Genomic DNA, 24429 nt, shown 5'->3' on the forward strand with positions numbered 1-24429 from the left:
CAACAAGTTCACCACCCTTTGAGTGAAGATATTTCTCCTCGCCTCATCCCTAAATCTCTTGCCTTTTAACCTGTCATCCCTCCTCAAATCAAGTGATGAGAAACTTCAATGGGAAGTTTTCCTTGTCCATGTTAAACCTGTGCTTCAGTATTCCATGGCATCAAAGCCGGTCTAAGTGCGTAATCATTCCGTCACCACCAGTGACTCTGTGCAGACAACGAGACCGTTCAGGGCCATGGATTACGATGGAAGACTCTTAGACATTGTTTGAAAGGTGAGAATGAATATATTAGATAATCATTTACCATAGCTTTTAAGATAGCTCATCCTATGTTGTTAATGGCTTCTGATCATGTGCTGAAATGTGAGATTTGGTGTAGTGGTTCCTTTTGACTGGCATGGGCATAATAGTCTAAATGGCTTCCTTCTGTGCTGTAAATTTACCCAAGGTTCACTTAACTTAGCAGGATTGATTGGAAGGTATGTAATTTATCGTGTTTGAATGTGATACCTAACTCAAAGTTGAGCAGTATATCTGGCTTTATTTGTATAATTTCTCTGTACCAGTATAATGTTACAAAGGGACTTGCCCGGTCACTTTGGAGTGAGTTTAAGAATGTTTGTAGATTTGGAGTCTCTGAATTCAGACAGCTTTACTTCCGAAAGAATATTGGCAAAAAATAATTGTGTTTGTTCCAAAATCCGATGGACATCAGTACTGTGGAAAACTTTTTATTCCAGTATTATTTGACTAAAAAAAAATAAACCAATGACAAGTTCATAAACTTCTGTTTAAATTTACAACTTCAGTTTCCAGGCCTCCAGATTAATATACTTTGTGCATTAAATGAGATTGTTTCAGGCTTAACTAATTTTCTATAAGTTTAACATTTTTCTTTGGCATCTGCACAAATCATGTTGATAGCAAATCAGTATCCCACATCGCTGCCCACCATTTTGTTTTTGCCCCGGAGCAAGACCATTTTCACCAAAATTATTTTTAATTACTTGTTGTTCTTTGTGTCTGCTTGTAATGAACTCGGGTGCCTGGAACCCACGGTTTCAGCAAACAAGGCTCCAGGTGGCACAAAATAGTTCAATATTTAGCTAACTGATTGTGCAGCTTTACCAGATAAAATCAATTTTCCCCTTTTATATTTATTTCAAAACAAGTTAGGCTTCAAGTGCCATGCCAACATCTGCCATTTTGTCCCGTTCTTTGAAAGAATGGATTCAAAGTCACAGATGACAATGTTTTATTTTTGTCTTGCAGTACGAGCCTTTGTACTACATGAACAACACTTTTCTGGCAGCTGAATATAGAGACAGAGTTGTGTGTTCCCAGGTGACCTTGGCAACTCTTAACAGCACTCTTAAGAGAGATTGCTTTTCTCAATAAGTCCTATGATAAAATGTAACCTTTAATTACACCCTTGGAACAGAAATACATGGAAATTAAATACAACTGGAATGCAACATTAAACATCGTTTGAAACAGATCGGTATACAGTTCTCTGCACCTACATTTCCTGTCGGTCATCTTTTTGCCATTGAATTTATGGGTAGACAATTCTGGATCAGCGCATGTAGATTAAAAAAACAGCAATATGACACGGAAATATCACCTCTGCCAAAAGGAATGCAATTGATTTAATTGGCATTTAATGTCCTGGGTTACTCCCAAATGCTCTTCAACCAATGAAGTACTTTTGAAGTTTATGTAGGCATGACGTATAATTCCCTGAATTCAAACCAGTAACAGGGAAGTTTAATGATTAGAAAATGGCATGCATTTTGGGTTGACCTTCTGATGTGTATTCTCAGTAAGACTGACAACACAAATTTGGAATAGTTTGTCCAGAAATCACTCACCAAACAGTGGTGTTACTTATATATGCCAGTGCATTGTACTCAGCCATCACAATTATTTTATTTGATTGTATGTCTTATGCTATTGACTGGGTGAATTTCTAGGAATCGCTCCTGAACGGGGTCACAATGAAGACGTGTATTTCTCTTCCTGTGAAAAAAGCAGCACTTCACAAATCGCATGTATTTCATTCTCACAAAATCTTACAATTTTGTATAAAAAGACAAGCAGGTGATTAATTGTCGGACTTCTCTCACCATCTGTCAGTAATCTATCTCAAGGGGAATCTCATCTTTTATAATATTTTATTTCCTCTCATTATTGGATGTTTTCCACAATCTCTCTTTGCCAACTATGTTCATTGCTTAGTATAGTATAACTATTCCATCAGGCTGATCAACCATTGCCATGGAGCTGTCAAATGATAGGTTGCTCTCCAAGCAAAGAGAACTATGTATTGTAGCCATCTGGTATATACTCAAAGGCAGTGATATCAGGCTAGGTGTGATATTTCAACTCTTTGAGAGAGAACATGTAGTTGTATCATTCATTGCAAAATACAGGTTTAGAAAAGAGACTGTTCTCTCCGTTGCCTTGGAAATCACTGCAGTAATGATTCCGGATCTATTCGGGTCTTCTGAGATGATATTATTGCATTAGACAAATCCCAGCTCACTAATGCATCAAGGATATAACATGTCATGGAGTGTGTAGCACTTTGACCAGGTTATACAATTCAATAAAGAACAGTGCATTTTCAGGCCCTAGACAACAAGCAAAGCAAAATTGGGGTATAGCAGGAAACACCATGCAATATGTCATTAGGTGTTATGGACCATAACCTATCCTTGATCCAATAACATGTAAAATACAAAAACAGAGCATTTTGGAATACAATGGAGTCCACACCCTCATCATACATACAGCAGGCTTTCTGAAAAACGATTTTGCTGTCTATTGAAAACAGGTGGGGCACTGAAAGACGAGGCTAAAAGTGTCAAGAAATTATTCCTTCTGCTCTCTGAATCATTTTGTTTAAAGAAAGTTGAGGAGCCAGATTGTTGATCCTCCTCGTGAACATTGTGACGCAGATTGGGAATATTGTGATGCAATAGAAGTCATTACCATCAGCTCAATTCAGATGTTTGTGGTTAGCCCCTTTTTTAGTTTTAGTGATACAGCGTGGAAACGGGTCCATCGGTCCACTGAGTCCACAATCATCGTTCACTCACTTTTGATGAGAAAACACTAGTTCTATCATTCATTGCAAAATACAGGTTTAGAAAAAGAGACCTGTTCTCTTGCCTTGGAATTCACTGCAGTACACACCTCTATTCGGGTCTGGGAGATAATTGAGCACCCATTAGACAAATCCCAGCTCACTAATGCATCAAGGATATGATATGTCATGGAGTGTGTAGCACTTTGACCAGGTTATACATTTCAATAAAGAACAGTGCCTTTTCAGGCCCTAGACAACAAGCAAAGCAAAATTGGGGTATAGCAGGAAACACCATGCAATGTACTGCATTATGTCATTAGGTGTTATGGACCATAACCTATCCTTGATCCAATAACATGTAAAATACAAAAACAGAGCATTTTGGAATACAATGCAGTCCACACCCTCATCATACATACAGCAGGCTTTCTGAAACACGATTTTGCTGTCTATTGAAAACAGGTGGGGCACTGAAAGACGAGGCTAAAAGTGTCAAGAAATTATTCCTTCTGCTCTCTGAATCATTTTGTTTAAAGAAAGTTGAGGAGCCAGATTGTTGATCCTCCTCGTGAACATTGTGATGCAGATTGGGAATATTGTGATGCAATAGAAGTCATTACCATCAGCTCAATTCAGATGTTTGTGGGTAGCCCCTTTTTTAGTTTTAGTGATACAGCGTGGAAACGGGTCCATCGGTCCACTGAGTCCACAATCATCGTTCACCCAAACACTAGTTCTATGTTATCTCACTTTTGCATCCTACATTCTAGTGGCAATTAACCTAAACACCTGCATTGGAGTGTGGGAGGTAACTTGAGCACCCGGAGAAAACCCATGTGGTTACAGGGAGAACGTGTGAGCTCTGCACAGATCAGCCATAAGAGAAGAGAATTAAATACTATAAAAATTAAGTTCAATCAATGTGTCCCCAAACTATTCGACTTTGTGTCGACATATCGACAAACTATTCGACATATCTTTATTTATTCTGTTCTTGCTCTGTGTGTAAGGACACTTGGTTACTGGTAACATCACACAGCTGTAAAGTGAATGGTTTATTCTTTATTTAAGTAAGCCTTGATCAATTTCTCTAATGAGTGTGCAGGCACTCTGCAGTGTAATTTTACAGATTACCTTGTTTGCATCATCATATGCAGCCAGAAGTCCTGTTCTGGCAGTTTGGAGGGGGCTGGAACAATGCCAGTTTGAACAATGTCCTAGCCTCCTGTGTCCAGATGGTCACACCATTTCAATGAAGAAACAACTGCCCAAACCTTGAGATGTTTGTTTTATTTAAATCCTATAACCAAAAGCTAATTCGGGTGAATTGATACAACCCTTTATCCTCTGTTTTGTTCATCTTCCATTATTCATCCTCTTTACCAAAGATGCTAGGAATATCTACAGAGATGTTGTTTGTTTATCTCAGTTGTAGATTGAACGGAAAAAAAACCTTCCCTGAACTTTACAAGAGCTGGTAAAATAACAACGTCACACCAGATGCCAAACAATTTCTGGAAGCTACAGGTCTATTTTTGGCAGTTGTGTCACCTAAAATGTTTTGGTGTCTTTAGGGGAAAAATGTCAGCTGTACCAGGAAGAGTTGGAATTATTATACAGGTTGTAACAACATGTCAAGCAGACTCCAGCATAAACAGGCAATCATCAACACCCCCCCCCATGTTAGTTTAGTTTAGAGATGCAGCTGGAAACAAGCCACTGAGCCCACACTGACTCATGATCACCTATGCTACACACTGGGGACAATTTACAGGAGCCAATTAACCTATAAACCTGCACGTCTTTGGAATGTGGGAGGACACGGGAGTACATGGAGGAAACCCACATGGTCACATGGAGAATGTACAAACTCCGTTCAGACAACATCTGTGGTCAGGATCGAACACGGCTCTCTGGTGTTGTGAGGCAGCAACTCTACTGATGTGCCATGTTGTATGAGACTCAAGCAAATGGATCTAAAGCCATTTTTGAAATGGTTCTTGTCTAAAGCCGAATGCTAACATCTAGAGCCAGCTCAACAACAACCACCCATATTTTTAAATCGCATTTTAATATAAGAAAATATCACAACGTATTCAAAAAGAGTGTGGTGGGAGCGTTAGGGTGTAGTGGGTGGGGGCAATATCATTGCTATGAAGAAGGGTCTCGACCTGAAACATCACCCATTCTCTTTATCCAGAGATGCTGTCTGTTCCACTGAGTTCTCCTGCATGTTGTGCCTATCATTGCTATCCCATTGTTTAGCAGGAGGGAGATGTGGATTAGAATAATGCATCAACACTGAAGAGCCCTATATCTTTAAGGTGCTGTCAGAGATGAGGAAGAGGCCAAGTCCAAGGAAGCTGCATCAGTGCCACACAACATGGAGGTGTGCAGACCATAGACCAAGAATGCCTAAAGCCAATAATGTTCCAGTAATCGGTTTGATGGCAATTTAGGATTATTGGTGGTGGTGCTTGAAGTTTGGCTGTTTATTGTGAAGATCCAACAATGGCCAAGTAGAAAAAAAGTGATAATCCATGGTGAAGAAAAAGAAATGGTTTCCATGCTCGTTTACCCTCACTGGCATCTCAGTTTCCATGCTCATTAGCACTCCGGTTCCCACACTTCCTGGAAACTTCATGGGTTTAGTAAAACATATAATATTCTATTATGCTACATTTTTAAAAAAAAAAGTGAATTATAAGTATAGTAGTAGAGCCACAAGATACTGCAGATGTTGGAATCCAGAGTGAAAAAAATAAACGGCTGGAGGAATTTGGTGGGTCAGGCAGCATGTGTGGAGGGAAATAGACAGATGCCGTTTTGGGTGGAGATCCTTCTTCAGGCCCTAAATAGTAATAACATTTCATTTGTCTACAAAATTTGCCAATCTGGCACCATCAAAGTCCATAACGTGCTACATTAACACAGCTTTACTCTATGAACAATAGGTTATGTGGGCCACAGGGAAGCCAAAGCAAAGAGTTGAAACAAAGGCTGTAATGGCAAGGATAGTGGTAACAGTTAAATGAAAGAACACCCTGGGTAACATAAAGGGCAACCCTACGTACATATCCCAGAGACAATTACAGGCATAAATAATTAAATTGAATACTTAAAAGGAAGAACTAATAAAAAATATATAATCGTAGTACAGGTGCACAACCTTTTATCCGGTGTTCCAGAAACCGAAAAGCTCCGAAAACCGGCCATTTTTTCCAGATGTCGTCTGCGCACCAAAGCTCGCGTTTGGCTTGACCCAAAACGACCCACGGTCAACCCAGGTCTGTACTACTGTAGCGGCTGCCTCCTCCCTGGAGACCGGGAGACGCTTAAACATCTGTAAATCATTGCTTAAATGTTAGTCAGTTAGTTTGGAGGGCTTTTATGTGAAGGGGGGTGAAGGGGTAAACTTTAATTCTTAGTCCCCTACCTGGTCGGAGAGGCGGGGAGTGGTCAATGCCTTATCGGGTTGCCGTGCAGTAAGCTCTGCAGCGCTGTGGCCATTGGGGCTGTGGGCGGCGCCAGTTGTAGCTCCGACCCCGGCAACTCTACCCCTGGCGGCGAGGCGCTCCAAATCCAGCGCGGCCCGCGGGCCGGACGCCCCGGCTCCGCAAATGTCGGGAGTCGGCAGTGTCGCAGTGCTGGGAAATCAGCGGGGAGCGGGCAATGCCTTACCGGGTCGCCGTGCGGCAAGCTCCGGAGCGCTGTGGCCGCCGACACACAACATCGCGGAGCGTCGCTGGATTTGGAGCCGCGCAGCCAGGGGTAGAGTTGCCGGACGGAGCCCCCAGCTCCGCGGCTCCAAAATTCAGCGATCTCCGCGATGTTGTGTTCGGCGGCCACAGCGCTCCGGATTTTGCCGCACGGCGACCCGGTAAGGCATTGCCTGCTCCCTGCTGGTATCCCAGCGCTGCGATGCCGCCGACTCCCGACATTCTCGGAGCTGGGACGTCCGGCCGCGGGCGGCGCTGGATTTGGAGCGCCTCGCAGCCAGGGGTAGAGTTGCCGGGGTCGGAGCTACAACCGGCGCCGCCCGCGGCCGGACGGAGCCCCCAGCTCCGCGAGGTTGGGAGTCGCCGACCAGGTAGGGGACTAAGAATTAAAGTTTCCCCCTTCACCCCGACTCCACCACCACCACATAAAATCCCTCCAAACTAACTGACTAACATTTATGCAATGAGTCTCCCGGTCACCCGGGAGGAGGCAGCAGCTCCAGACTTTTCAAGCCGCCCGCGCTACCTACCTAATCTACGCTAAAAATCTTCCATTCTGAAATCCGAAAATGTCCGAAATCCGACAAGTGTCTGGTCCCAAGGCTTTCGGATAAAAGGTTGTGCACCTGTAGTTCAAAATGTACTGACATGAAAAACATTCAGAAGAGAACAAGGGAAGAAATATCTTGGTTGTGTACTCTGAGGAGCCACCCAGTGGCATGAGCTTGTAAATGCATGCAGGTTCGAAGCATTTTAAAGCAAATAATGTAACAGTATCATAACCACCACTTGATAAAGGAAGATACAGCATCACTGATATTGGAAGTCCGTCATGATACCTTTAACAAGATTTGTATGTGACTTTGAGGACTTTTAAAATATTTATATTAAAGAATTTTTCACAGGAATACATGACACTGGAAAGGTTATACTTAGCCTCCCGCAGTATTGCATGAGGGAAATCAAAACTGATGGACCGAGCAAATTGAGGGGAAAATTTTGAACTCATTTCGTGTTGTTCATCACCAGATGCTTTTACTTAATAAAATGAAACTCAATGTATTGTGCTTAGCTTTGACTACAATGGGTGTTGGTGAATCATTGTCATTGAAGTCTGTAAATCAAAACTGAAAGTGACTTAAAATGAATGTTGTTATTCATTATTTAATATATCACACTGTATGTATTCCATTATATTGATGACAACATCCAAAATGAAATGAAGTGATATATTTCCCCAATAATGCACTAATGAATGTGACCAGATCACAAGGGCCATTGGATCAGCAGTGATGAGCTCAGTTGACTTCCATATTCTTGGGTTTGAGAGTGTAAGAGAAGTGACAAAATATTAGTTATCGAACAGCTCCTTCATCAAAGTGCGTGCGTTGGAAGGAAGATTGCCTTGTTTTCTAAGCTCCCTCGTTGTCTAGGCTCACGACTATTAAATTCACAAGATATTTCAAAACATCTAAGTTTGTGTCTAGAATTTGGCTGATATTATGACCATGACAGAGTGGAAAGTACAGGCCATCCCCAGTTTACAAAGCCCAATTTATGGAAAGCCCTACATAAGAATGAGTTTCCATAATACTATTAGAAATCCAATGTACCTACATTAATTCCTATAAATGACAGAACTAGTTCTGTCTGCCTCTCTGTAATAATTATCCTTTCCTATCAAAGTGCTTTTTAGGCCATTTGTTACAATACTGTGAAGGTATGCTGACCATATAGAGTGAATTTGTGTGTGTGTGTGTATTTTTGACTGATGACAAAAAGGATTTACAGATGTCTGTAAAAACATAATCTGTTTGCTACCTGGAGAAGGTCTGTATGGACAAACATATTGCAAGCTATTTCAAGTATGAGGCTCTGCACAATATGTTCAACTGACCTTTATATCAAAGTAATGCTGGTTGTTAAGAAGACACGTGCAGTACTAATGGAAACATAGAAAATAGGTGCAGGAGTAGGCCATTCGGCCCTTCGAGCCTCTATGGCAAGAATGTCCTTCCTCAGATTAGGAGACCAAAACTGTCCGCAATACTCCAGGTGTGGTCTCACCAAGGCCCTGTACAACTGCAGTAGAACCTCCCTGCTCATATACTCAAATCCTTTTGCTATGAATTAATGACTTAATTATGATTAATGCCCACGGTCACAATCATGTGGGGAGGGACAATTACATATTAATTGTTAGAAGAAGAGGAATCAATTGCAGGTGAATTGTCAAAATTATACTTCTAAGAAAAAAGCTTGTCGCCTGCTCTCAAGCCCATTGTCCAAGCTGCACTGCTTAGGCAAGTATAATTATTTACAGTGCAGGAGGCTTTTCAGGAAGCTGATTTTAAGCATTCAAGCATTGATCTGTTCTATAGGTGAGAGGCAACAACTGTGCCTTCTAATCTTGCCACAGCCTTGTCATTAGTTAGGAGAAGGAAAAAAAAACTGTATGGGGTGATGTGAAGAAGGGGTGAGGGTGTGGGAAGGTGATGTGAGGTGAAAAATACATTTCTGAGATTGGAAAATGTGCAAGAACAGACGTCCCTCAAATCAAACCCCAAACCTGCAGCAACCATATAATCAGCAAGTATTTCATGGCCCTGACATCCATTCACAAACTCACGCACATTCCTTTGGAAATCTTCTGGGGGTGCAGAACAAATGCCGAATGGCAATCATTTCCAGTGGTTCCTCCCAAGAGCTATTAAATATGACAAACTCTATTGCATGCAGAAACCTATTTTGAACTTTAGCACTGTGCAAGTATATATACTATTTTCTTTCTAAGGTACCTGTACTAGATAATGATCTTTTTTTTCAAGGTCTTTTTATTGTAGGATCTAAACATGTACCAATGATTCACCCTTGTTAGATATTGCTTCTACTGAACTAATCCAAGCAAGGGAGTTGTAACAGGAACTAAGGTATTTTGTCTGCACGACTAAGACCATCTAGTTTGTCCCTCAAAGCTATTGAAACCATATGAGGAACACATTGGCACTAAATTTACTATTTTATCATGCCCAATTTAATGCTTTTTAAATTATCTAGTTCTATCTCTAAGCATCCAGGCATTAAACATTCTAATTTTCCTGGCCTATGTACATTTTACATGTTATTCCAGCAAATGCTGTTATATTAAACACATCAATATCATTACACTTGCTAATATCTATTACTCACCCATATATGGCTGTCAAGCAACAGTCTGAAGATCAGTTTATCCACAGCTAAAATTCCATTTTAGTGAACCAACAATTGTACGCGTCCTTTAACAAGGGCACAAACTCCATCATAATCAATTTTCAGAACTAAAACCTTAATTAGCATTCTCATATAAATGAAATAGTATTGCATTACATTGGCTTTCTCTTATCTGTTAAAATCTTAGGTAATTCCCTGATTCTAAGTGTGACATACACCTCATCATCCAAATCATTAATATTGACCTCCGTGACAAGAAAAAAAAGTTACTCCCAATTGCTCATTAATTGTTCTAACTGCCTGTTTATGTGCTGCTAATTCCTTTGCATGTTATTTATTTGCAAAGTGTTTTTGTCTTTCTACATCTGTTAGATATACCAAAAGCAAGAAGTAATTCTATCCTGTGAAGCTCATTTTTCCTCCCACAATATTAACACTGTTGTGCTCTTGGGATTTCTGTAACTTTGGCTTGCAATGCTTTTCCTGTCACCTCAAGAGATTTTCTTGTGATTAGGTACTGCACTTGCATCCTGTTCTGTCGACTCACCAATTACATTAGGTTCAATCTCTAAGTGTAACCCTTGCATCCCCTCTCTCTCCATCCCTCCCCCACCCTAGTCATCGTACTAGTTTCACTGTGGTCCTGTTGAGTTTCTTTGTCTTTATAACTCATTAACACCTAACCCACAGCCAACAATGGACCCTTGATCATCCTTACTTTTTTGCATATCTTTTATTCATTTGTTCTATCTCTCTCTATCACCGTCTATATCTCTCATTTCCCTTTCCCCTGACTTTCAGTCTGCAGAAGGGTCACGACCCGAAACGTCACCTATTCCTTGTCCCCAGAGTTACTCCCGTTTTTTTGTGGCTATCTTCAGTTTAAACCAGCATCTGAGTTTTTTAACCACCTACACATGGGGTAGCGGTGAATCGAACAGGACCCTAATTTATGGAGGAACCACCTACACATGGGGTAGCAGTGAATCGGACAGGACCCTAATTTATGGAGGAACCACCTACACATGGGGTAGCAGTGAATCGGACAGGACCCTAATTTATGGAGGAATCATTCTGAAGTCCGATTAAAAAGGGAAGAAGCTATGTGTGAGTCTGATGGTGCATGCTTTCAAGCTTTTGTACATTCTGCCAGTTGGGAGCAGTGACAAGAAGGAATGATTGGGGTGGAGTGTAGATGGAGTCAATGGTGGGAAGTCTGTTCTGTATCATGGATTGGGCTACATCTGCAACTCTCTAAAATTTCTTGCGGTCTTGGTCAGAGTTGTTCCCAAGCCAAGCTGTCATGCAAGCCTACAATATATTTTCAATGGTGCATATGTAGAAGTTTATAAGGGTCATTGGAGACGTGCTGAATTTACCCCTTCTCCTCAGGAAGTAGAGGTGTTGGTGTTACGTCAATGTGGTTGGTCCATGACAGATTGTTGGTAATATTAGCGCCAAGGAACCTGAAACTCAACCATTTCCATTTCAATACCATTGATGCTGATTGGGGCAGGTATTCCACTATGCTTTCTGAAGTCAATAACTAGCTCCTTTGTCTTGTTGACATTGAGCGAGAGGTTATTGTCCTGACACCATGTACGGAGTTCTCTATCTCCTACGTGATTGTTCATGATGGCGCAGCGATGAGTGCATAGGGAACATAGTAGAAAACTGAGAACACATGCTTGCGGGGCTCCAGTATAGAATTATTATGGAGGAGGTGAAGTCACCTATCCTCACTGACTGTGGTTTGTTGGTCTGATAGTTGAGGATCTAGTGTCAAATTCCTAGGCCCAGGAGTTTGGATGGGATTCTAGTGTTGAAGGCACTGGATGTTTAGCTGTTCCAGAAATGAGTTTGAGGCCAGGGAGATGGCACATGTTGTGATATTAACTTCAGTGAATCAAGACTGGCTGAGTGGCTGGAATTAATATGCACCATCACCAGTCTCTCAAATACTTTATGCTGGTGGATGTCAGAGTCACGGGACAGTAGTCATTAAGGCATGCTACCTTACTTTTCTTTGGCACAAGGATGAAAGTGGTCTTCTTGAAGCATGTGGAGCTATCAATACAGTGGCAGTGAGAGTTAACTGATTTTATATAATCTTGTAGCAAATTTATAATCTTATTGAAACACATAAATATCTTAAGGGATTGGACAGACTAGATGCAGTCCAGAACCAGGGGTCACAGTTTAAGAATAAGTGGTAGGCCATTTAGGACTGAGATGAGGAAATCAGTGGAATTCTCTATCACAGAAGGCAGTGGAGGCCAACACACTGGATGTTTTCAAGAGAGAGTTAGATTTAGCACTTAGGGCTAACAGAATCAATGGATACCAATACCACCCTCTCCCCCAGGTACCTTCCCCTGTAACTGCAGAAGATGCAACACCTGTCGCTATACCTCCTCCCTCGACTTTGTCCAGGGACCCCGAGCTAGGCAGGGGTTCGCTTGCTCCTCCTCCAACCTCATTTACTGTGTCCGTTGTTCAATATGCGGACTTTTATACATCAGCGAGACCAAACACAGACTGGGCGATCGTTTATCGGAACAACTTCGCTCAGCCCGCCTGAACCAACTGATCTCCCGGTTGCTGGACACTTTAATTCTCCTTCCCATTCCGACACAGACCTTTCTGTTCTAGGACTTCACCATTGTCAGAGTGAGGCTAAATGCAAACTGGAGGAACAGCATCTCATATTTCGCTTGGGCACCTTTTTGGTATGAGTATTGATTTTTCTCTCACTTCAGGTAGCCCCGGCATTCCCCTCTCTCTACCCTACCCCACCCTTATCGCACCAGCTTCTCATTTTCACCCAACAAACAGCTAACAATGGCCTGTTTCCTTTATCATCGTTACTTTTTTGCATATCTTTCATTCATTCTTCTTTATCTCTCCACATAACCGTCTATATCTCTTGTTTCCCTTATCCATAACCAGTCTGAAGAAGGGTCTCGACCTGAAACATCACCCTTTCCTTCTCTCCAGAGATGTTGCCTGTCCCGCTGAGTTTCTCCAGCTTTTTGTGTCTATCTTCAGTTTAAACAGCATCTGCAGTTCCTTCTTACACACCATCCGGGCCAGTTGCTTTCCATGGATTTACTCTCATGAAGGCCGATCTTGCGTCTGCCACAGTAATCATTGATACAGGTGCACTTGAGGCTGGCAGGGTGGATGGTGTTCATTCTGTTCAGAGCAGACATAGAATGCATTGAGGACCCGTTGTTTTCAATTTAAATCAAAGGTTTAATTTTAAATGAGACACACAACATTGTTATAATTTTTCAATAACTGAAATGCCTCTTTGTCCAGATTTCTTTCTCCTGCCTCTTTTTAAACCAGGTGAAATTTCTGGTTTTCTATATTTTAAGTGGCATCTGCCCCAAACCACTTAATTTCTTTCAAAACCTCAAAATCATTCCGTTCATGGAAGTGAAATCTGAATGACAGATTGTGAATGAAGCTTGAACTTGTAATTACACTTTCATTTCAACCAAAGACTGGTAATGGTTAACTTTTATTTTCATTCTTTGTCAATATTACATTTTAACTCTATTATTCTTCTCAATCCCTTGTGCCCAGTATTCACAAACCAAATCCAATAAAATGTATGCTGTTGGAACACTATACTTTCAGAGGAAATAATGCATATTTTTGAACCATGCATATTTGGCCTTAGAGAATTTCTGGAAGTTAATGGTTTTAGTTAGCTCCACTGCCCAAAGATCTCCATGCATCTATAAACAGGGAAATAGTTGATTTACAATATTAGTAATGTAGTTAGCAAATGGTCTTGCACAGGTTCATAAGTTATAGGAGCAGAATTAAGCCATTCGGTCCATCAAGTCTACTTCGCCATTCAATCATGGCTGATCTATCTTTTCCTCTCAACTCCATTCTCCTCATAACCCCTGATACCCTTAAGGTTAGAGTTGAAGGGCTCATCAACAGATATGTGATTGGATTCATGACAAAATGCATGGTGCACATGCAAATTAAAGCAGATAGCATTGTTCTGAAAAGGAAAGATAATTACATTTAAACAATAGCTTAATTGTGGCTAACCAGCCAGATAGGATTTTGAGATATTAATCATTTTAGGTGTAAGGAATGTTGTCATTTTGCTGTGTGTGTATGTGTTATATATTATGTCTAATATAATTTATGAATTCATAGTTATACTGCAAAAAGAAAAATTCAATGCACAAGAACCAAATTTGTAATGCTTGCCAACATTAACTTCATTTCATTTCAGCTCCATTTCCTTAAAGTGAATCACCAAAACAAAGGATATGCTAAGTTAAGTAATGATGTGCTAGGAAACAGCTCTTTGAAGTCTCGTATTCTTTGCTTTATAGCAGAAGATGTGGGCAGTATAGCATGAACCAAATGCATTCCAAGAACAATATGGGGAAGCCTCATTATGAACGGTCCTTCTCCCAGGATTCTCTGGATGAACTTTCCATGGATGACTACTGGAGTGAAGTAGAACACATCCAGAAAACCAAGGATAATGCCCATGAAGAGCAAGAAGAAGTGTCTGTCAAAGTGCCTGATGGTTCGTGAAATTATTTATGGAATTTCTATTGTGTATCCAAATGATTTTATTTGAGAAAAATACCTACATTGCAGATCATATTCGATGAATTTGAAAGTAACCAGAGAATAAAAGACCACTAAAACAATAAAATGAATCATATTACATTTATGTAAATATCGAGACACAAGAAACTACAGATGCTGGAAGCTTGAGCAAAAAATAACTACTGGAGGAACTCGGGTCAAGGCAGCATCTGAGGAGGGAAATGCCAGATGATAATTATGTTTGGGATCCTTCGTCCAGATCGAAGCAAGATCCCTACCTGAAATGTCATCTGTCCATTTCCTTTCGCAAATGCTGAATAACTCATTGGGTTCTTCCAACAGTTTTTTTCCCCCTGCTATAAGCAGTGTTCATTTGACTAGAATTTTAACATATTAAATAAAATCTTGGTCTTAAGATCCCATGAAAGCCAAGTCAAGTCCAGTCAAGTTTATTTGTCACATACACATACGAGATGTGCAGTGAAATGAAAGTGGCAATGCTCGCGGACCTTTGTGCAAAAGACAAACAACAAAACAACCAAACAAATTATAAACACAATCATAACACACATATTCTTTTACATAATAAATAATAGAAGGAAAAACGTTCTGTAGAGTTAGTCCCTGGTGAGAAAGGCGTTTACAGTCCGAATTGCCTCTGGGAAGAAACTCCTTCTCAACCTCTCCGTTCTCACTGCATGGCAACGGAGGCGTTTGCCTGACCGTAGCGGCTGGAACAGTCCGTTGCAGGGGTGGAAGAGGTCTCTCATGATTTTGTTTGCTCTGGAGTTGCACCTCCTGTTGTATAGTTCCTGCAGGGGGGTGAGTGAAGTTCCCATAGTGCGTTCGGCCGAACGCACTACTCTCTGCAGAGCCTTCTTGTCCTTGGCAGAGCAATTCCCGAACCAGATGGTAATGTTCCCGGACAAGATGCTTTCCACCGCCGCTGCGTAGAAGCACTGTAGGATCCTCGGAGACACTCTGAATTTCCTCAATTGCCTGAGGTGGTAAAGGCGCTGCCTTGCCTTACTCACCAGTACTGAGGCGTGTGATGACCATGTCATATCCTCAGAGATGTGGACTCCCAGATATTTAAAACAGTTCACCCTATCCCCAGGATCCCCATTTATACTCAATGGAGTGTACGTCCTCGGATGATGTGCCCTCCTAAAGTCCATGATCAGCTCCTTCGTTTTTTTGATGTTCAAGAGGAGGCTGTTCTCCTGGCACCAGAGTGCTAGATCAGCCACCTCCTCCCGGTAGGCCTTCTCATCATTGTCTGAGATCAGGCCCACAACCACAGTGTCATCAGCAAACTTAATTATTGAATTGGAGCTGAACCTAGCCACACAGTCATGTGTGTACAGGGAGTACAATAGGGGGCTGAGGACGCAACCCTGGGGCGATCCTGTGCTCAGGGTGAGGGACTTCGATGTATTCCCTCCCATCTTGACTACCTGGGGCCTGGCGGTGAGAAAGTCCAGGACCCAGGCACACAGGGAGTTGTTGAGCCCCAATTCCAGTAGCTTCCCGGCCAGTCTGGTGGGGACTATCGTGTTGAAGGCTGAACTGTAGTCTATGAACAGCATCCTCACGTAGCCCCCCTTCTGGCTGTCCAGATGGGAGAGAGCGGTGTGCAAGACCTGGGAGACCGCATCGTCCGTGGACCTGTTCGGACGGTATGCAAACTGCAACGGGTCCATGTTCTGAGGGAGGAAGGCGCAGATGTGATTCTTCACCAGCCTCTCAAAGCATTTCATGACTACCGAGCCCATTCCCAGATTACAACTGCAGCAGGATATTTATGTATCTTGTCTTTTTATATTTATGTAGAACAGAAGCCAATATCAATATTCATTGCAGCTTGAACTTATCACTATTTGCCATCATTTGCCAATAGTGTACAGGGGAATGTTAAAGTCTGCAGTTTACACAATGATATGCTTAAACTTTAAAAGGTTGAAATGTTTGGATTAGAGAACCTACCAAACCGTAGTCTTCATCAAAGTATACAGCCAGAAGAACAGCAGTAAACCAAATAAACGCCTCATTACCAAGAAAGCCCAGTTTCAATTACACTGTAGAAACTAGCTCTATTTAATAAGGTTGTGAAGACTTTTTTTGCATGAAAATTAATTTATTTGTTGTTACTATTGTTTGTCTTTCAACTTTTTTTTGCCTTGTTTTTGTACAGAAGGGGAGGTGGAAGCGGAGTGGCTGAAGGATGCTGGCCTTTCAGGTTTGGTCAATGGAGACGCCCATGAGAGCATAACGTTACTGTCCACCTTGACCCGTACCCAGGCAGAGGCTGTTCAGAGAAGAGTAGAAACATTTACAATGACAATGAGGAAAAAAAACAAGCAACCAATCCCTGATGTCAGGGACATCTTTAGTCAACAGGTAGGCGGGTACATCTACTTTAGGAGAGACCAGAACAATGGTCGTTATATTCTTAAGGTTTGCATTGCATATGGAAGGTTTTTTTAAATAAGAGTCTAATACTGGTATCGCTCCACGTCTATAAAAAAAACAGGATAGTTTGTAGTTTGGATGGATGGGAGGAATGGTGTGGGGTGGATGTACAGAAATATATCTGTAATACTGATTCTCATTGCTTGATTGAGAGCACAAAGGGGATTTTATTATCCTTCACCTTGAGCAAATACCTGTAGAGTTCCCAAAAGGTGAGCATATTCAGCCATTGGCCGCATTTCAGCTTTATACTGAAACAAATAGAGAGAACTTGCACATGCACAGAATATTATTTTGTGGCATAGTCTCCATAACAATGTGTCTGTATTTTAGAAAGAAAGACATGTAAAACAGCAAGAACATTGGAGGTGGGGAGAGGAGGAGACAGTTCAGGGCGGACATGCTTTGTTTCCTTCTGCTAATTGCATGTGTGGTTTAATTGCACGCTTTGGCATCAAGAGCAGACAACAATTTATAAAAGAATTTACATTAAATAAAGAGTATGAACATTGAGTATTTATTATTTTAAATAAACTGTAATGGATTGTATAACGGTTTTTAATGTATTGACAAGTAGTAGTGAGAATCCATTTGGAATTCTTGTGTCGCCTTAAGTTCATAGTTTTAATCATGTTAATTATGAGATCCACATCTGTAACATAAAACACCCTTACAATATATCTGAAGCAGTCAAAAGCAATACTCTGGTGAAATACAGCTCTGCTGTTGGTGATTTAAGTGGAAAGATTAACGTGTAAAATGAAATGAGTTAATTTCCATAAATGAAGAGCAAAAACAAAGAAATGCACAGACTCCATTTTCATAATTCCCATTGTATGTACATGACCAAACACCCAGCACTCAAGAGTAGGCCCAAGAAAACAGGTGGGATCCACCTTTGTATGTTAATGTGAACCAGTCCGTGAAGTTCTGCACAGGGAAACTGCTTCAAGTTGATCCAAGTTGTTAAAAGCAATTCTTGCAGCATTTTCCCCTCAATGATCAAACTGCACCCTAACATTCACCACAAATTTCACTGAGGTATCAACCAACAGCCAGTCCACGCACTGAAACCACACACTTTCCCTCGGCCACCACCTGAAACCCATGTACCCTACACCCTGACTTGTCCCACCATCAGTTGCCCCAAACTCTTACCATCTTATCAACAACTCCCACAGTACCTCAAGAAGAGGGATTATTTTTTAAAAGGCAAGGTTCACCTCCAGGCTATGGGTTCTGTGCACATTGATGATGAAAACCGTGAATAAAACATATGATTGTGTATACATGCCCATTAACTATTTGTATTTGGAGAACCATAGGTTCACCATGTGTTGACAGGTAGCTTCACTATTTGAGTTGCATGGTCATTGGGCAAGGTTCTGCGCTCCCAACATCAGAACTCAAGCTTTCAAAATAAGCTGAGGAACAATGTTATAAAATAGAATTACAGATGAGTGTTTTTCAGTCAGAATCTCTATGAAAAACTCAAATGCGATACTGTGTGAAAGTTGCTCAGCAAAAAGTGAAATGTTCACTATTGTCAATATTATAGATTTAAATTTGAAGGCTTATCTCTAAAAATGTTTTGACTATGTAAAGATATTATTGTGGATATTTAAGAATCCCTACGTTGCAGTTGGAGGAAACTTTATAAAACTCCCACCTACTGTAGTTTGCACAGTGCTACATTCCATAATATCAGGTACAAGTTCAATTAAAAATATATTGCAGCCTTTATAGCCACAGACGGCTGTGGAGGCCACGTCAATGGATATTTTTATGGCTGACACTGACAGATTCTTGATTAGTACGGGTGTCAGGGGTTATGGGGAGAAGGCATGAGAATAGGGTTGAGAGTGAAAGATAGATCAGCCATGATTGAATGGTGGAGTAGATCTGATGGGCCAAATGGCCTAATTCTGCTCCTTGAACATATAAAGTTATGAACTGAAAATCGTGGATTGAGCAGTCTTCAATTTTCTTTCCACTTTATTCATGCATCTGCATCATAAAGCAGAGGACTATTGTCACATCCAATGACATGGAGTGCCCACTTTCATAACTTTTGTTCAGCTTGTCATGTCTTCTCTTGTCCACAGCTCCTGTAGGACCTGCCTTCCTCTGCACACATGAGAAATGCATTTGCCTTACACTGGGAACCTGTCTGTTAAGAGTCTTTTCACTCATTTATTTACTAGCCCTCATTCAAATTTATCCAAAACATTATTCTTCTTAAACTACCCAGCTCTCCTCTGCCCCCATTTCTACCCACTGTCATAACAGCCCAATGGAGCATCCCACTCCTTGTCATAAACAACTCAGCCATTAGCTCGTCCTGTAGAGATTATTTAATTTCATTTTGAATATGCCAGGGAAATCTTCTGCCTTTATTTCCCTCATTACACTACATTTCTGCACTGTTGCCCCAGACATCTAATTTTCTTCTTTAGTGTCCTTCAGCAGGCAAGGGAATAAAGTGAACCTATGAACGTTGACATGTCAAACATCTGCAACTGAGTTATACATGATTTTATGGACTCCCTCTCTGTTGACATTTAGGTTTCAAGAACAGGCGAAGCTTCAGCTGTTACAGCTGATGAAAGTGAATTGAATGATGCCACTGAGAAACTTGAAGGTATGAAATATATTTTACAGGATAAAAGTGCATTCTTATGGGCCTGTCCCACTTAGACTATTTTTAGGCGACAGACATAGTCGTAGTAGGTCGCCGAAAAAACGGCAACTGGACCCCCATTTGACATAAAATTTTAAATAGAATCATTACTTTGACAACAAAACAAAATGAAGTCAGTACCGTCGACAACCTACGTCACCTGGCGACAACCTACGTTAACCTGGCGCCAACTACAACAGCACCTACGTCAGGTGAAGTCAAGCTACGTTCATTGGCATCAAACCCAATGTCACCGACTGTCTCCGAAAAATTTTCAACGTTGAAAATCCAGAAAGATGCTATGACTCTTTGGGCGACTGAGGAGACTACACATGACCATACAGGCGACACTCTGGCGACCATGTGGCAACAGCCTAGTCGCCTGTAGTAGCTAAAGAAATTGCCTAAGTTGGGCAGGCCCATTATCTGCTACTTTGGCTGTTTGTGTCACTTGTTTTACTTACAATTTCTTAACAAAACGCACAAATACTTCATCCACCAATTCTGAGTTGATCTACCATTGTTCTACTAAAATGTCATAAATCCTAAACATACATAGAGTCCTACAGCCTGGACACTTCAGCTCAACTTACCCACACTGACCACCATGTCCCATCTACACTAGTCCCTGCCTATCATCCTGGTGAATTGCTTCTGCATTCTTATCAACTCAATTACCTTCTTCCTACAGCTGGGTGACCAGAACTGAGCATAGTACACACTGCACATAGGGTGATCCTAAGAGGACATAGGTTTAAGGTGAGGGGGGGAAAGATTTAATAGGAACCTGAGGCGTGACTTTTTTACGTAAAGGGTGGTGGGTGTATGGAGCGAGCTGCCGGAAGAGGTAGTTTCTAAATTTCCACAGTTTAAAACGTACTTACGTTTGTGGGCATGTGACAAGATGGAAGGTTTATATGTGGAATTTCAGATGAACTACATCTCTATGATATATTTTCACTTGCACAGGTCTGTCTGTTCTTTGTAACTTTCAGAGGATGATATTGGTTTAAGTCTTGAAATTCACTTCTCATCTGGATATCATCATTGGGAAAGAGGCTCAGTTTGATCTGCTGCTCATTTCTTTCCAGATCAACTGATTAGCCTGAAGACAAAGGATGCAGGCACTCAACACACAGCCGATATAAATCTAGAAATATCATACTCTGAACAGGCTGCAAATATGAAGGAAAAATTAAACACCATACAGCTCAAGGGCGAGGATGATGGATCCCTACCTGTAAGTAGTGTCAAAGAATAGTACTGAACAGGGACTGTTCGGCAATGCACAATTACATTGTCCAAAATACTAAGGAAATACTCTACAAATCAGGCTGAATATTCTTTATGAGTCTTGAACCAACATCTGCATTCTTTTGTTTTTCAGTTTTACATTACTGTTCTCTCCCATAACCTGCTAGACTAATTTTCCCTTCAACTATATATCAAATTCCCTTCAGAACATTATTTTTGGAACATGCTTCCGTCACTCCTTAGTGGTGGGGAATAACAGATATTTATCTGGAAGGGGGAGGTATGGGGAAACAAATTTCCAATCTATGTTACCTGTATCCTGAGGATAGGACCCACAATTCTGGTTTCTCCAGTAATTAGGAACATCCACCCTATATCTAATCTATCAGACCCTGCTAGAATTTCAAGTTTTCTAAGAGATTCTCATTCATCCAAACTGAAATGAGGCTTAACCTACCCATTCTCTCGGCATTCATGAATCCTGCCCTTCCAGGAAACAGTCTGGTAAATCAGTGTTACCCACACTCCATAGCAAGAACGTCCTTGTGCAGAGAAGGAAACCAATTCTCCACACAACCCTCCTGATGGGATCTCACCAAGGTCCCCTGCAGATGTAACATGGCGTCCTTTCTCCTGTTCTCAAACACTTTTGCAATTAACGTGAACATACCATTTGCCTCCCTAATGGCATGATGCGGCTTAGTGCTTGGTCTCAATGACAGCTGTACAAATCCATCCAGGTATCATTACCTTCCCTTTTCCTAGTTAATAACCATTCAGATAATAATCAGTTTCACTGATTGCAGAACAATGTGGACATCCTCAAATGTATCTACATTAAACAGCATTTGCCATCATTCACTCCCTCGGTTTTGTCAAAATCACACTGGGAGCTTCACTGCATCCACCTCATAGTTCTCACTCTCTCCCCTCCCTTAATCACCTCATTAATATATCATTAATATGTATTGAAAGTAGCTGACATCCACGTCACCCTATGCCACCTTTGTTTCCTGTCTGTTAACCAATTGTGAATTCATACCACTATCTTATTCTGAATCCCAAGTGCATTCATATTACAACCTAACCTCTTACATGAGAACTTATTAAAAGCACTCTGTCCAAATGAACCACTTCCATGTGTTATCCTTGTCTACTCTTCTATATTTAGCTTAAAAAAATCTACTTGATTTAGTAAGTGTGACTTCCCCATTTATAAATCATCAAAGGCTGTCAAAGAATACAGCAGCAAAAACCTTAACAATATTGATGCACAGAAAGATCTTAGGTCCAAGTTCATAACTGAAAGTGGTCACACAAATTGTTGGGGTAGTAAAGAGGCATATGATGTGCTTGCCTTCATCGGTCAAGGCCTTGAATGCAAGAGTTTGGAAGTCATGGTGCAGCTTGATAAAACTTTGATTAGACTGGATTTGGAGTATTGTGTGCAGTCTGGAAGCCTAATTTCAAGAAGGATGTAGAAGTTTTGGATAGCTGCAAAAGAGGTTTACTAGAATGCTGCCTGGATTAGAAGGTATTAGCTATAAGAAGAGATTGGGAAAACTTGAATTATTTCCGCTGGAACATTGGAGACTGAGGGAAGACCTGAGAGATGAATACAAAATTGAGAGACATAGATAGTTTAGACAGGCAGAACCTTTTAACCAGAGTGGAAATGTCAAAGTCTAGAGGGCATGGCTTTAAGATCAGAGGGAGAAAGTTTAAAAGAGATGTGTGGTGCAAGTTTTGGGTCATATGAAAGTTTGTTTTTTAAACCCAGAGATTGGTGGGATTGCTGGATAGTGATGCCAGGGGTAGTGGTAGAAGCAGATACATTAATGGTGTTTCAGAGGCTCTGGATAGGCGCATGGGTATACAAGGAATGGAGGGATATGAATCATGTGTAGGCAGATGAGATTAACTTGGCAGCAAGTTCAGCACAGATATTCTTGGCTGAAGGACCTGTTCCTGCGCTGTGCCTTAGATTTTAGAGATCTTACAGGCCCTTTGGCCCACCGAGTCTGCACCGAACAGTGATCACTGCACTAGCACTATCCTACACATTAGGGACAATTTACAGTTTTTACCAAAGCCAATTAACCTACAAACCTGTACGTTTTTGAAGTGTGGGAGGAAACCAGACACCCTGATAAAAACCCACGCAGTCACAGGGTGAACGTACAAATTCCATACAGATAACACTCGTAGTCAGAATCGAGCCCGAGTCTCTGTCGATGTAAGGCAGCAACTCTAACGCTGGGTACCACTGTGCAGCACACTATGTACTGTTCATGTTCTATATTTTGTTAGTTGATTATCTGTCATGTACATGGTTTTGGAAGTTGTTCTACTGCATTAATGACATCAGCAAGTGAAAAAGTATTTTGGGAGTTGCAACCATTGCCTACCCTTATAAGTCAGCCATCATTGCCTCTGCCTTAAATAGTGTTATCCAGCCCAAATAGTAGAATGTATGAGCATTGATTAAGGACAGGGTAGACAAGAACAATAAGACAAGGTACCAAAGACAAGGATAACTAATGCTAATAGACCTGTTCATTAGCCTGGAGTCAAATACTTTTGGTTGAAGCAGAAAATGTTGAAATTATTTAAAATGCCTTTATGTCTTCAGGGGAAATAAAATAGAGGTGGAAAAACTGATAGAAAAGGAGAACTAAATGAAAACGCCACACAACAATAAATTCACTACAGTTGCCAAACGCAAAATAAGCTCTATTATTCCTAGTTTAGTTTAAAGATACAACACGGAAACAGGCCCTTCGGCCCACCGAGTCTGCGCCGACCAGCGGTCTCCGCATATTAACACTCTTACACACACTAGGGACAATTTACGCATACACCCAGTCAATTAGCAGTAATAAATCATTTATGCCTGATGTTCTTGACAGTTGTGAGAACATGGTGAAACATTGTTTTTAAAAGCTGTTTCCCGGAAATATGAAATAAAACACAACCTTCTGGAAAGATCCACTAAGTTGGACAACGTAATTGAAGAGAAACAGAGTTAACGCATCAGGTTTAAAGGTCTGATGAAGAGTTTCAAATCTGAAACGCTTTCTCTTTCCACATGTGCTGAGTGACCTGCTGAGTAGTTAAACACAGTATCGTGCTGTACGGAAACAGGTCCTTCGGCCCAACTCATTCATGCCAACCTAGATGCCTCATTAAGCCAGTTCCATTTACCCACATTTGAAATCCTATCCATGTACCTGTCCAATTTTCATTTAAATGTTGTTATAATACCTGCCTCATGTAGCTATCTGCCAGCTTGTTCCACATACCCACCATCCTCTGAGTGAAAAAGTTGCCTCTCGGGTTCCTATTTAAAAAATTGCCTCTCTCACCTTCAACCGATGACCTCTGTTTTTAATTCCCCCAACCTGGGCAA

The 24429-nt window shown here is 41.2% G+C and overlaps 1 protein-coding gene across 2 annotated transcripts in view; it reads left to right on the forward strand.

Annotated features, from left to right (window-relative positions):
- Positions 1–24429, forward strand: part of arhgap18 (Rho GTPase activating protein 18) — a 123245-nt gene that overhangs the window by 73728 nt on the left and 25088 nt on the right. For both annotated transcript variants that reach the window (XM_055635636.1, XM_055635635.1), the window contains exons 2-5: positions 14389–14588; positions 16809–17014; positions 19652–19727; positions 20858–21006. In XM_055635636.1, the coding sequence (XP_055491611.1) occupies positions 14389–14588; positions 16809–17014; positions 19652–19727; positions 20858–21006 (631 nt within the window). The remainder of the gene's footprint in view (positions 1–14388; positions 14589–16808; positions 17015–19651; positions 19728–20857; positions 21007–24429) is intronic.

The sequence above is a fragment of the Leucoraja erinacea genome, chromosome 5 (assembly GCF_028641065.1).
Source record: "Leucoraja erinacea ecotype New England chromosome 5, Leri_hhj_1, whole genome shotgun sequence".
Lineage (NCBI taxonomy): Eukaryota > Metazoa > Chordata > Chondrichthyes > Rajiformes > Rajidae > Leucoraja > Leucoraja erinaceus.